Source organism: Periplaneta americana, chromosome 17 (genome assembly GCF_040183065.1).
Source record: "Periplaneta americana isolate PAMFEO1 chromosome 17, P.americana_PAMFEO1_priV1, whole genome shotgun sequence".
Lineage (NCBI taxonomy): Eukaryota > Metazoa > Arthropoda > Insecta > Blattodea > Blattidae > Periplaneta > Periplaneta americana.
The window spans coordinates 112910339-112924382 of NC_091133.1; the positions used below are offsets into that span (position 1 = coordinate 112910339).

The window sequence follows — 14044 nt, forward strand, 5'->3', positions numbered from 1 at the left end:
AATAGAACACGAAAATATGCTGAAACTTCGTAAAATTCGTTTATTAAAAACTAATGTAACAAATACTCTTCTTAAGAACATTACAGTCCGAAGTAACGGTTAGCACATCTGACTGCAAAATCCGGGTTGGAATCCCGGTCGAGGCAAGTTCCTGGTTGAGGTTTTTTCTGGAGTTTTCCCTCAACCTAATATGAGCAAATGCTGGGTAACTATTGGTGCTGGACCCCCGACTCATTTCACCGGTATTATCACCTTCATCTCATTCAGACGCCAAATAACCTAAGATGTTGATAAAACGTCATAAAATAACCCACTTAAAAAAAAAGCCACATGTAACATGTACCGTTTGAGTGACTACAATTTACACTTCTGTTCGCTGTAGTATTAGATTATGAAACGACTGTTTTAGCAGGTATTAGAGTGTAGATTTTCATGGCCGGCATCAATAGGAGAAAAGTTTTCCGGGCTATGAGGCCATGGTCCGTTGGTTGTGTGACCCCCCAACATGTAGACCAAGAAATCGACCACCTACAATCAGCCCTAACTGCTAATGGCTACGCCGTGGCAGAGATAAAAAGAGTCTTGAAACCGAGGAAGAAGGCATCACCAGAGTCAGGCCAAGACCACACGAAGAGAGGCACGGTGTTCTTGCCCTATTACAAGCAAGTCACGGACCGGATAAGCAAGATCCTCAACCGGCACAAGGTGGACACTAACTTCCTGCCCACCAAGCAGATACGCAACAGCCTACGCTCAGCCAAGGACAAACGCGACAGATTGTCATCTACGGGGTCTACAGGATCCCGTGCTCATGTGGGTCAGTTTACGTAGGGACGACACAGCGGAGTTTCAAGACTTGAATCTCCGAACACAGAAGGAACTGTCGCCTTGGCCACGTAGATAAGTCGGCCATAGCTGAACATGCTTATCTGGAAGGTGAACATAAAATTAGGTTTGAAGACACCTTTACACTCAGTGACACACCACATTTCTACGCGAGACTACACTGAGAGGCGATTGAAATATATAAATATAGGATTAATTTCAATCGCAAAAAGGAAGGCCTCAAGGTTAATAAGGCCTGGTATCTGGCATTAAGAAAAACCAATGTCAAACCCGCCCACGTAGCACAATTAAGCAACACAACCCCAGATGCGGATCGCGTAGGCAACAGCGAGCCTGCCCGCAAAGCACATTCGAGTGTGGACCAAGGTGACAACAGCAAGCTGCCCCCCTCACACACTATATATACAACGATACAGCCAGCGCAGAATGTCATCGGCATGCACAGTAGAACCACCCGCATCAGCAATCTACACCACTGAAGATGTTCACCGCAGCAGTGAACGAAACGTTTGGTCACACAACCAATGGACCACGGCCTCATAGCCCAGAAAACTTTTCGTCTAGTATGGCAGGGTTAGGCAAAGCAGAAGCTGTAACACACTAGACCATTCTAGTGGAGAGAGAAAAAAGAAAGGGAGGGAGTGTGTGTGGTTAGTATTAGATTTGTATAAAGATTTCTTTATCTCGTATGCCCTTCCCACCATCGCTCCCCACTCTTCCACTATTTTCCTTTATATGTTTTACACTTAACACATTTTTCACACAACTCTTTTTTTTTTTCTGAGGTGCTGGCAAATTTCTTATACTTTTCCATGTTAATCTAATTCGGATATACACATTTCACACTTACATGATCGTATATTAAATCCAGGAAATTACAAACTGTAATTTATTTGTTCTAAATAAATCTACTTATCATTAGGTTTGCCGTGAAAATGTAAGAATGTGAACAGTTATCACAATTGGAGGCCATGGTTTATTCTTTAGGAGCAAATGAAAGCAAGCAGTCCAATATAACTGACTCTTTTTGTGTGTAAAATAATCATATGTTGTTAAACGAAGATGACTTGGAAGAACAAGGTGCATACTGTTCATTAAGTCAGTTTCGTAAAATTTTCTTGATTGGAGTCTGAAATTTAAAGCTATGGTTCCATTACGACAATCATCACTGAGTGAACAACATTGGAGATGATTGCTCAGCGTTCGTCAGCTGTGCTGTTTTCTTTATAGTGAATATCGTCCTATTTGATAGCATTAATTCTACTGAATCATTTAATGTTGAAGACAAGTTTAGGGCTTATTTTTCTACCAGAGAAGGAAGAACTAAATGGTATCAGTGAGATACATTGTTGTACTTATGCCACTTTAAACAGAGACGTATATTCAAATTATTTTCCGAGCGAATGATCTGAGTCAACAAAATTACTGTGGGTGACCCATATTTATGTCCAACTTTTTATTCGTTTATCAAAAATAAATGAATTAACATGGCAGGATCAAAGTAGCATGAACTAATAGTCCAGTCATTAGGATTGCTTAAAATTCCACCAATATTAAAATTCTATATAAGCACCAGCATTTGCTGCACATTTTTCCAGACGTGGCTGAACGTTCTGTACTGCTCTCACAAGCATTTCATTTGGCACCCGGCCACACACTCCTCTCGTCTGTCACAGAAGGTTAGGTTCCTCTTGAATCCATGCTAGTAGAGACTCCGCAGTCTCCATTCTGATATCACAGTCCTCACATAACAGAGCTTGCACAAAGTGTGGTTTCCATGCCCGCCAATTCATTTCCTTTAACAACCACTGCATGGACCCATAGGATACACCAGATTCCCGCTGGTACTGTTGAATGGATTTCTTAGGACTTCTCTGGAAGGCCTCAGTAGCGGCTGCTGTGGCCTCCTCTGTGATCATGTTTTTGGTCGGCCAGCACCCTTCTGCTGCGTAACTGAGCCAGTGTGAATCAAGTTGGTGTGAAGTCTCTTGATGGTCTTGTAGTCCAGCATCACATTTCTTCCTTTCACCATTCTCCATATCTCTGCACCATAATTGGGGACTGCCACACCTCCATTCGAGCAGCAATTCGTGTTCGATCGTACACAGACAGTCTTGTGGCCTAGTTAATGTTTTAAGATTTACACTACATTTTTCTGATTACATTAAATCTTTCGGACCATACTGAGAAAACAATAAGGTAAAATGAAATGACAACTTTTTTGTGCTTTTAATGGTACGGAACCACAGTCTAGTATATACAGTCGCGAAGTTCAATAAATAGTAAATATGCAAACATTAGATAGTTGCTCACCACTAGGATCACTAATATCGCCTCATTACAGGCAATGCAAAATAGTACCATTACAGTCTATTGTTTCTAGCACCCTCAAAACTCAAGCTTCGTGACTGTATATAGTAGACTGTGACAGAACACGGTACATTTTAGCGGTGGAATGGGTCGCCTTTTATATCAGTCAGCTTTGGTTCTGAGAAGCTGATGGAGGGAGCACGAGGTACCATATCTTCCTTCTGTGCCAACAAATATAAAAACCTGGGGCTAACACACAGCATTGTGAAGGAAATAGCCATTAGTGCCCTCAAAGGATTGGTTCAGATATTGAGAAATCATTGTATGGGAGTGATAATGGAAATTTCAAGTTATCTTAACCGATGGCTGTTGATTGGTTTAGATATCAATGCCAATAAATCCATACTATTATTTTTCTCGCGGTATATGGCATTCAAATCATTCTAACCTATCTGGTGATATATTTTTTTTCCCCTTTCTTAACTGTAAATGGGCACAAACACTACTTAGGTGTAAATTTGACATTTTGTATATTCGATTCCCTAACCGTTTCAAATGTTTATCATTTTACCTTTTATGTGTGTTTCCAAATTATATGTCATATGCTTTGTCAAATCTGGCAACCTTTTCATAAGGGAAGCTAAATTTATTATTATTATATATAATAATCTTACATTGTTCAAGAATATGTGTTATAAATTTGAGTACTGTTTTATGGACTGAAAGTTGGCTTTAAATTGACTTAACTTGTTTTTTCCATATACTCTTCAAACACTTTCAGGTGTGTTGAAATGCAGTTCAATTATACGTTTTTCTTCAGACCTCCATAAAAGTATACATTAAGTTTTACCATGTTGACAACAATTTCTAGGAACAGTGTACCATAATAGTATACAACTACCGCTTTATCGAATTGTAGGTAGATTCTTGTTACTTTATCGTCCTTGTTAAAGTAATTGTGTATGTAAGCAACAATATAAGCAAATATTATATAATTTTAATACATATTGTCATAATTAAGGATTTAAGTTAATATGTACTGTATTTGTGTATGTCACTGAAAACGAATGTTTATTAATTGAAAACTACATAATGTACTATCATCACAGTTTGACATAATGAGATGAAACTCCTGTAAGTGTGTGTACCATATAGTCTTTAGTGCTTCAGATACAAATGAAATTGTGATATAAATAATGTGTTAGAAATAGAGATGTATGTAATCCCCATACTTTCCTCATGTTGTCAAAGTATATTAATGGCATATGAATATTTTAATTGCTCTTAAATTAGTTAAATTATAAATTTAAATTTTCTTTGCATTTCCAATTTTCTTTCTTTTTCTTTCTCTAGTTACGGCCGTGAATATGCAGACCCTTACCTTGGCCATAGCATAGGGCCAGTTGCTGGATACGGGGTATGTATTCACATTGAGGTGTAACAATGTGTTTTACTAAGAGTTAATTACTACAGTATAGGTATGTCTTTTGACTTCAAAAATTAGCGTCACGATTTTATTAACAGATTTGATTTGTTTCATTCCACCTGCACTTGCAAGAGATTAAATTTTCATGTTTTGGTTGTTGACCACAATGTAAATTTATTAATTGGTAGAAATATTAATTTATTTGTGCAATATGTTGTAGTTTTTGTACCGGTAATTTAAGGTGGGTGAAGGATTGCGAAGCATTACCAAATTAATTTTGTTAGAAAGTTTTGTTAATATAAAATATATTGCAAGTTGTCTGTGAACTTTCTGACAGGCTACAAAGATTTTGTGTTATACAGTAGAATCTTACTTAACCAGCAACAAAGGGACCAAGCTAGTTCCAGATACGAGATTTGCCAGATAATTGAATAAATACTTATATATACAAAAAAAAAAAAAAAACGTTCGTATTTCATGGTGCCAAATGTTGAAACGGCAGCCATATGAAGCTTATTTCTCTATCACTTGCTCATAACTGAATAAACATAAAAACTATGTGGGTTTTTCTTATTAAAGCACATCACACAACACAAATAATAACCTACACTAATTCTAGGTTCTAACATTCACTGAAAATAAAAGTGCGTGCGAACTTCCTATGTGGCAACACTGACGGCCCGAACATAACTAAATAAACATAAAAACTGTATGAATTTTCTTTAGTAAAACACATTACACAACACAAATAATATAATAATTTTAGGTTAGAATATTCACTGAAAACGAAAGTTCGTGCGAACTTCCTAATGTGGCAAGACTGATGGCCTGAGCATAACTAAATAAACATAAAAACTTTGTGATTATTCTTTATTGAAACACATCACATGACACAAATAATACATACATTTTAGATTCGAATATTCACTGAAAATGAGAGTTCGTACGAACTTCCTAATGTGGCAAAACTTGAAGGCACAGATTGTGGCAATCTGGCAGATTTAAACTTCCCCCCCCCCCCCCATCCAAAAGTGACGTTGTTTTGGTATTGCCAGTTATTTGGATGCTGGTTACGAGGGATTTTACTGTATGTGTTTTTTTAGACATTTATTAAAACAATAGAAAATTGAACAGTAACATCAACACAAAAAAGAGATTATGTTTCTGTTGATTCTTCTACTTACATGAATAGTGATCTGGATTCATATGTAGAAATTACGAGTGATTTCGATAATAGCAAGAATGATTGATTGATTGATTGATTGATTGATTGATTGATTGATTGATTGATTGATTGATTGATTTCATGAGGGCTGGATCCAGGATGAGTCTTTGCACTTAACATCTTTTAGGCCCATTGTATGCCCTATATGTAATGATTGTCTAAATTTGATGGATAGCCCAGATGGCATTCGTAAATCCAATGCTAACAGATGGTGGCACTATAGGCAAGGTCCCATCATCTACTGATGAGCCCAAGCCCTTAGAACCTAGATCAGCATTGGAAACCCGTACTACCTGCAGACATACCCCAGTCTATTTTTATTATTGTGGATGATAGATGACATGATGGGGAGGTGAAGAGTGTTATTGGAATGATAGAAGGAAATGGGAGTACCCCGAGAAAGACTCTGCAATGTCTGTTTTGTCCACCACAAATTCTGCCTAGACCTGACCGGAGATCGATCTTGGGTCACCTGGATGAAATCCTGAATAATATTGATACTGCATATAAAAGAAAAATGTTACATATACGAAGTGTTAGTAATTCAATCTACATTTTCAGGAAAAATCATTTGCATAATTAATATTAATACTTGGCATTGTTCAATGAAGAAAGGACAGAAAAAGTTCTCGCATAAATTAAGCCTCCTGTAAACAATAATAAAATTAAAAAAAAGGTCCCCATTATATTGCATGTACATACCCAGAAACAAAATTTCGGCCACCTGAATTTTCCAAGTTGCAGCTACAACATATTGAATTTATGAAGGGCCTTTAGTTGAAAGTGTGTGTGGTAGAAATGGACTATCTCGTTCTTTTCTTTTATGCATCTGTCAATCACTGAAATATGGAATAAGTGGGATTCTTAAAACCCAGGATTCCATGTGCATAATGTACAAATCTATGAAGTCTGTATCATATTCGACCAGTTCTTCTTTTACTTTCGCATCTGTAGGAGTTAAATTTTTGGCTGAACTACAAGAAAAACTGCAAGAAAAGCCATTGATTGCTCATTTATATTTACTGACTGTTAATAGAATTCTGTTTCGAATTATTCAAATTTTCATGTGGTGGTTTACAAGTACAGGTTTAGGAAATTTCAGTCATTCACGGTGAATTGTAGAACTGCTAAAATTAAAGTGGCACTTACTTTCAAAATGTTTGAGAAATGTTGGAGTAACTTGTAAATGCAACTGACCTGAAATAACGTGATGAGATTTTTGCTGTTAGTGATTTCCAGCATGCCGAAATTGACTTTACCTTTGAATTTTCTTATTTAGAGAGATTTTTAATACAGTAAAACCTGTTCAAGACGGAAGTGATATGGTCCTAATTTTTTTTCCATTGTGGACAGGTTTCCGTATTATTCAGGTGTGACATTGAAATGGAATATTTTGTCATTCATATACATGAAAAACAAAATGGCATGCCGCAAACTGCAAGAAGTACAAAATATTCCATTTAACACTCATCACATTAAATCAGCTTTCTGTCGCTTATTACGTTGGTGAATCATCTTGATTAAAATCTCATTTTCTGTATAAATATTATCGTAACTCACTCATTAGTCATTAAACATTATTAAAGTTTACTAATCTCATTCTATTTAATATCTAACACTATACTCTAATACTGTACTGCATATCACTGCACGTTATTAACTAATTGGACTAGGAGCCATCTATTAGAAGCCTTGAATTCTGGTTTATTTAATTTCTTTCCCAGTTCAATGGCTTGCTTTGCAGAATAGATCCAGAAATTGGCTTGTTCTTTGAAAGGTCATGAAGAACCCACTCCCACAACAGCTCATTTATTTCCACATAACCAGTTGCTTTCTGGTTCCTTTTGTGTCACCAATATTGGCCGCATGCCACTCACTCATTATGATCTTTATTTTTTTAAGTGTCACACCTGAGTTTTCCACAAATGTACTTCAATATTATTTCACATAGACTTTGTTTCTAATTTTCCTTTATCTCGATAACTTTTTACTTCATCACTTAATGTTAATGCCACATTTTATGCCACTTTTTTACCTGGAAATCACTACACTTGCGCTCTGTTCAGCTACGACAGTATACGGGTGTGAAAATCTTTGCAGGGACTCGTCTGCCTAGTCAACAGGGTAATAAAATTTATGACCGACAGGCCAACACACACTCGTACCCTTTAGAATTTTGCAAAGAAAACTTGTTTTTATCTTAGTGACCTACATATTTCGTATATTCCTTGAAATTACACGCTGTTTCAAAATATAGTTACAAAATATAGTGTGTCCAAAATATTGTTTCCGTTTTATTCAGGAAAAATTACACATAATACATATAAATTTCGCTGGGACCAATAAATTGTTCCGAAATAGACAGGATTCTGGATTATTCAGGTTTCGATTTGAACAGGTTTCACTGTATTATTTACCTTATCATGAAGATTCTTTTTTTATTCATGTACAAATGTAATCTTTACTTATGTTTCAGGCGGCAGTATACCGAAGTGGATACAATCGGTTTGCACCATACTGAAGTGTCTATAATAAGACAGTATGACACCAGAATACATGACATAACCACAACTTGCACCTTGCCTCATCCATCACTTTATTAACGTATCATCATCTCGTCAAATATCACATGTCATCTGCTACTATGGCATTCATTGAGCTCTGAATTGTTGGAGGACTATCCTGTCGTCTCGTTGTGCGGCAAGAGAGTGGAAGTGTTACATAGTTCGGCAGCTATGTTAGATGGCTGGGACAGACATGCAGTGATCACACCTACCATGTGCCCTGTGGTTGGAATGATTGGTAGGACTCAGATCTCTTCACTTCTAGTTATGAATTTGAAGGGTTGAGTTAATTTTTTTTATTTTATTTGTAGTATTTCGGGTTATATGTAATTTGTTTCCCACTCTTACATTGGGTACGGATTTTGACAAAGCTTCCAACTCAACACAGGAACAACTAAATTGAAAATGAAATGGTGTTGAATATTCTGATATTGATTAATTGATTTGTATCTTTTTTTTTTTTTTTTAATCATACATTTGATTGCCTGTGTATAAAGCAGGGGATTTTCCCTGAGAAAAAGACCATGTATTCTTCATTTGATTCTCGCCAGTAGATTGTGGCACAGATATCTGAAAACCACCCTCCTTAGTTTATTTCCCGTCAACAACTGCCAAGTGAGCTTCACAGTTCCGTTTGAGAGTCTGGTGTTCAGTTGTTTCAGTTCTCAAAACTAAGGCAACTGACCACCAGACTTTAGAGCAGTAACAAACACTGCAATGTCCTGCACTCCTAGTTGGAGATTTCTGTCAATTGATGTAAGTTTCTTATATTATCGAAGATTTGTCCAGATTCTGGCACTTTATCGTTATGAATTGTTTAATTGCTCACCATTAATTTCCCCACTTACATATTTATTACAAATACAGTCGTTACTAGTACAATATTAATAGAATAATAAATTGTTTGTGTTGGAAAAACATATCTGAGCACAGATGTGTCATTTCAAGTTGGAGCTCTGAGCCAGGTCAGTTGAAAGCATCGATTTAACGCTACATTTCTTGTACATAATGGATGTAGAGTCTCATGCTGTTGATATACTCATCAAACATCCACTGCGAGGTGGGTTTGTATACATGTGATAAAATATTTTCGAAAAAGATTCACATGAGGCTTCAGATATCGGTAATTAGTCTTGTTACATTTATGACACACGTTTCACAATTAAATTTAGTTTCCTATAAGAAGAGGTCTTACACAAACCACTTTAAAATATACTCAGTAAGAAGCGAAGAGGAGGGTGGATTCTCTGCTGTTTTCGTTTTTCTGTTATGCCTCAAAATTCGCAATGTATCAAACAGAACAGAACTGTATAAAGATATAAATGTGAAGGATGGTTGTGGGCCACTAAACAGTAGGCCTAAATTTTAGTCGAGTTAGATTCGGACAATTTGAAGACCCTTGAAACTGATAGGCAGCATTAATTGTGCCGGTATCTCATTAGGAATGCTAAAAAATTGGTAACATGAAAGGTTTTGTTACTACCAGACAGTGGCTGTTTTGTTGGCCCATAATCTGTGTCCTTTTAGCACGGTGATGTCCTGGGCTGGAAGGATATGCAGATCTGAAGTGGACATATCGGTTTGACTACTTTTTAATCAGTGTTTGTGTGTACCTCTACATTTAAGTCAGTTTTCACGAAAAGCTCTCTCTTAAAACTCATCGTGTGAATGGCAGTGACTCATGAGTGACAGTTGCAATGGTGTGAACGAGACAATTAAACACGTTCCAATGTTTGTGTTAGGTAGGTTAGGTACCGGTAGGTTAGTTGTAGGGAAAAAAAACACTGACTGTAATGTGTATTCTGCTTTGTGATTCTTTGTCAAATCAACTCTTTACATGATCCCGCCAGGGATTTAATTTAGATGTAAAATACACAGTTTTTAGTTCGCTAGCTAGGAAGTATAAAATGTAGACTTATAGTAACATTAACACTACATACAATTATATTTCCAGCAGCTCTCATGTAGAGACATGTTTTATATTCAATATTTGAAAGGAAAAGTAGCAACCGATGCAAATGTGTGATGACGGTTGGGACATTTTTCATAATTTTCTAGAATTGCAAGTTTGAACCTAGGCAGGAGCTTGTTACCGCCTTTCATATTGGTCCGAATTTGGAAGCGTGGGGAGTTTTTGGCAACAACCACTGATACCCGAGTGGCATTGAAGAACCAAAGACATGACCAGTATTTTATGTGCTCAATTTCAAAAAGCGGTATGCATGCCGGAAGATGACAAATTGCATTGGCCTGCATTTAAATCCTATAATTAATACTGTTTTCAAATCTCTCTAACCCTGCTCTAGTTAGAAGGTAAGGCAGGCTGTTGAAACTTTTCAAAACCCTAACGTCTTCCGTTTTGGCACAATTTAAAACTTCTCTGCACATTGGTTGTAATCTAACATAAGCAAGCACAAATGAAGAGATCTTTTTATATGTAATGTGAACCCATTATGTTTATCTCTGTTATTATATTTTTAAATTACGTATGGCTCTTCCTCTGTGAGAACCATGCCGTTTTAGTTTTGTTCAGGTAAATATGGCAACATGTGATGTCTACAGCTGTTTCTCGACAATGTAGATTTTATGTGCACATGCAAGCTGTAGGTATTTTCATGAGAATGTACAAGAGATGGAAAATGAGATTTATATATGCAACTTTTTGAAGAATAGTGAGCGAGTATTAATGTGTGGGAGAGGAAAGCAGTAGAGTGAATCTCAGCCAGAATGTACAAAGTCTCAACATTGTTACTTGCCGTATTGTCTGTGTATTCATGGAATAAAACATGCTATCAACTTTCACAGGAGTTTGTCTTCTTTTATTTCTTCATGTTTTCAGAAAGTCATGAGTGAATCTTGTTGGTACACCTATCATTGAGATATTTGTGCACTTCAAATTAATTTAACATTGTTATATTTTTTAAAATAATTTCAAAACACTATATTTTGGTGTCTTATGCGAAAGGTATCTCTATGAGAACCGTACTAACACAGTTTCATTATTGTGATTGTAAACCTCTTTCAGCATTGAACAAAACACTATATTTATTCATTGTTAGTTATGACGATAACATTTCCACTGTTACAAGTTTTGCAATAATAATAGAAATAATAGTGTGCCATCAGTTTAAAGTTGAATAAAATAATAAAATATTTGACAATGAGTGTCATGTTAATTTTAATTATGACATTTTCCATATAATATGTAAGCCATGAAGGTTAAAAGTTAACTTAATAAACTACTCATTATCTTCAAACATATTTGGTACAAGTTGTTTGTTTCAACACTTCCCTTCTGTCTCTCTCTTTTTTTAGGGAAACATTTGAGGTTACAACGTCCTTGAAGGTTACAGTTCAGTTCACCTCGAGAATGGTCTCATTTTTAGTGTTTGATAGACCTTCACATGTCTCGTCTTTGACACTTCTAATCACTGTCTCTAGAATTAGTAAGCTTGGTCTTAATTAAAAAAAAAATGCAACAAAAATTAATTTTGGAAACTTGCAAAAATTGTATTTCACTGTTGTTATTCCACTGGAACTCCTCCTACCTCCTCCTCAATATCCCAAAGTTTGAACTCATAGAATTTTCAGGTGAATTTTATCACATTCTTTGTACAAGGTCTTTTCTGAGTGTCATAAGGAAAAGTACAATGTCCCACATCTTATGAACAGAGGACCTGCGAAATAAGTGCATCACCGCCTTTGTCAGGTATACAGTAGAACAGTCGAGGTTATACTGTAGTGGAGTAGTGTGTCATGTGGCTATATACAGGGTGTTTCCGGGCTGGTGTTACAAACTTTCAGGGATGATGGGGAAGGGCACATGTATCAATTTGAGATCAGGAACCCTGGTCCGGAAATGACTGAGTCGAAAGTTACAAGCAAAAATAGTTGTGTGGAAATTGAATTGTAATTTGGCACCACGTGCCCTCCTCCCTTTAACCTTTGGAACAGTCGTGGAAAGATGGTATGGGCCGGATGTCTCCTACATGGGTACTTGTTCCGATACAATCTGTGAGCTTGTCTACTGTTCCCATTGGCTCATCCGTATTCGAAAATCAGGTCTGCATATTCCGCTCTCGTGTACTCCTCCATTTCACTAGGACTGATCGACTGGACACTGCAACTTGTACACATACACTGCTGTCTACAGACGTGCATATCAGGACCGACCATGTCCGTTACACATTATGCTATCTGCATTGCTTTAGTGTAGTTTCCTGTCCCCACCTCTCAGACAGCGCACTGAATGGAATACTGTAAGTAGACAACGTAAAAAACGTCAGATGAATATAATATGTGTAAGATGTACAGATAAATACACATAAATAAGGTGTACAGAGGAATAAAATTATTTCATTTCCACAAACAATTTTTGCCTTATCTCAAATTGATACATGTGCCCTTCCCCATCATCCCTGAAAGTTTGTAACACTAGCCCGGAAACACCCTGTATAATGTGACCAGAACTTCTAAAGCTCAAAACAGGATACTTAATAATAATACAATTTCACCTAGTCTTAAAACATTCAGTACCGGAAATAGAAATTTAATTTTAAAATAATGTGAACACTATGTAGGCATTAAAGGTTAAAATCTACCTTGTCCTGTATATAATAGTACATTATGCAACGAGCCTATAATGATAGTAATTAAGACGCGAGGATGTTTATGAAACGAGCGCAAGTGAGTTTCATAATTTTCATACGAGCGTCTTAATTACCATTATAGGCAAGTTTCATACGACTTTTTATGCTCGACCATATTTCTAACTTGAAATTATTCGTAAGTATTCATGTTATTATGTGAGTGCAATAGCCTACCTCATGAATTGTGAGATGTGCGCAGACGCGAAAGTATTGATTTTTTCCGAGAAACGAATGTCGACGACCTTGATAATAGTAAGATAAACATTAGTCTTGATATAACCTTGAAATTGAATTCGACATTGAAAAACTAGATGACAAATTGAATTTATTTGAATATTATTTACAATTAACGCTAATTATTATAGTAACAGAACGTAACCTTCTGCGACAGTATTGAATTTTTTCAGCGTCCGTGACCTTTCGATAGTTTTCTTTCGATTGCATATCCGAGAATAATCAAAAACCTGAACTTTAATGAATAGGTGTACTTTAATGATATGCATTAAAGGACTGCTACCAGGTGTATAATTACTACATTTCGGCATGGTCGAGCATAAAAAAAATTACAAAAACTAACAAAATTACATCACTCATAACACTGCTATTGAGCATTTGTTTATGGTGAAGGAATTTCCATAAGTTTCTTATTCTCCTACAAGAAATTGGGTTTCCCTTGGTAGTGTAGTTGGTATAGTGCTGGCTTTCTATGCTCGAGGTTGCGGGTTCGATCCCGGCTGAGGTCATGGCATTTAAGTGTGTTTAAATGCGACAGGCTCATGTCAGTAGATTACTGGCATGTGAAAGAACTCCTGCGGGACAAAATTCCGGCACACTGGCGATGCTGATATAACCTCTGCAGTTGCGAGCACTGTTAAATAAACTATAATTTATCTATTTTTTTTTTACAAGAAATTGGAAAAGTCAAGAAACTGTATTTGAAATTAACTTTGGTAACTAACAATGCCTTCAGTCTTCAATTTTGTTTCTCCTATGTCCATATTTTGTTCATTCTGGGGAAAAAGTC

At 36.4% G+C, this 14044-nt stretch overlaps 1 protein-coding gene across 32 annotated transcripts in view; it reads left to right on the forward strand.

The window, feature by feature from the left end:
* Window positions 1-11173, forward strand: part of LOC138692929 (RNA binding protein fox-1 homolog 2-like) — a 1380865-nt gene extending 1369692 nt beyond the window's left edge. For all 32 annotated transcript variants that reach the window (XM_069816296.1, XM_069816310.1, XM_069816300.1 and 29 more), the window contains 2 exons: window positions 4510-4573; window positions 8284-11173. In XM_069816296.1, the coding sequence (XP_069672397.1) occupies window positions 4510-4573; window positions 8284-8328 (109 nt within the window). In that variant the 3' untranslated portion in view covers window positions 8329-11173. The remainder of the gene's footprint in view (window positions 1-4509; window positions 4574-8283) is intronic.
* The last annotated feature ends 2871 nt before the right edge of the window (window positions 11174-14044 follow it).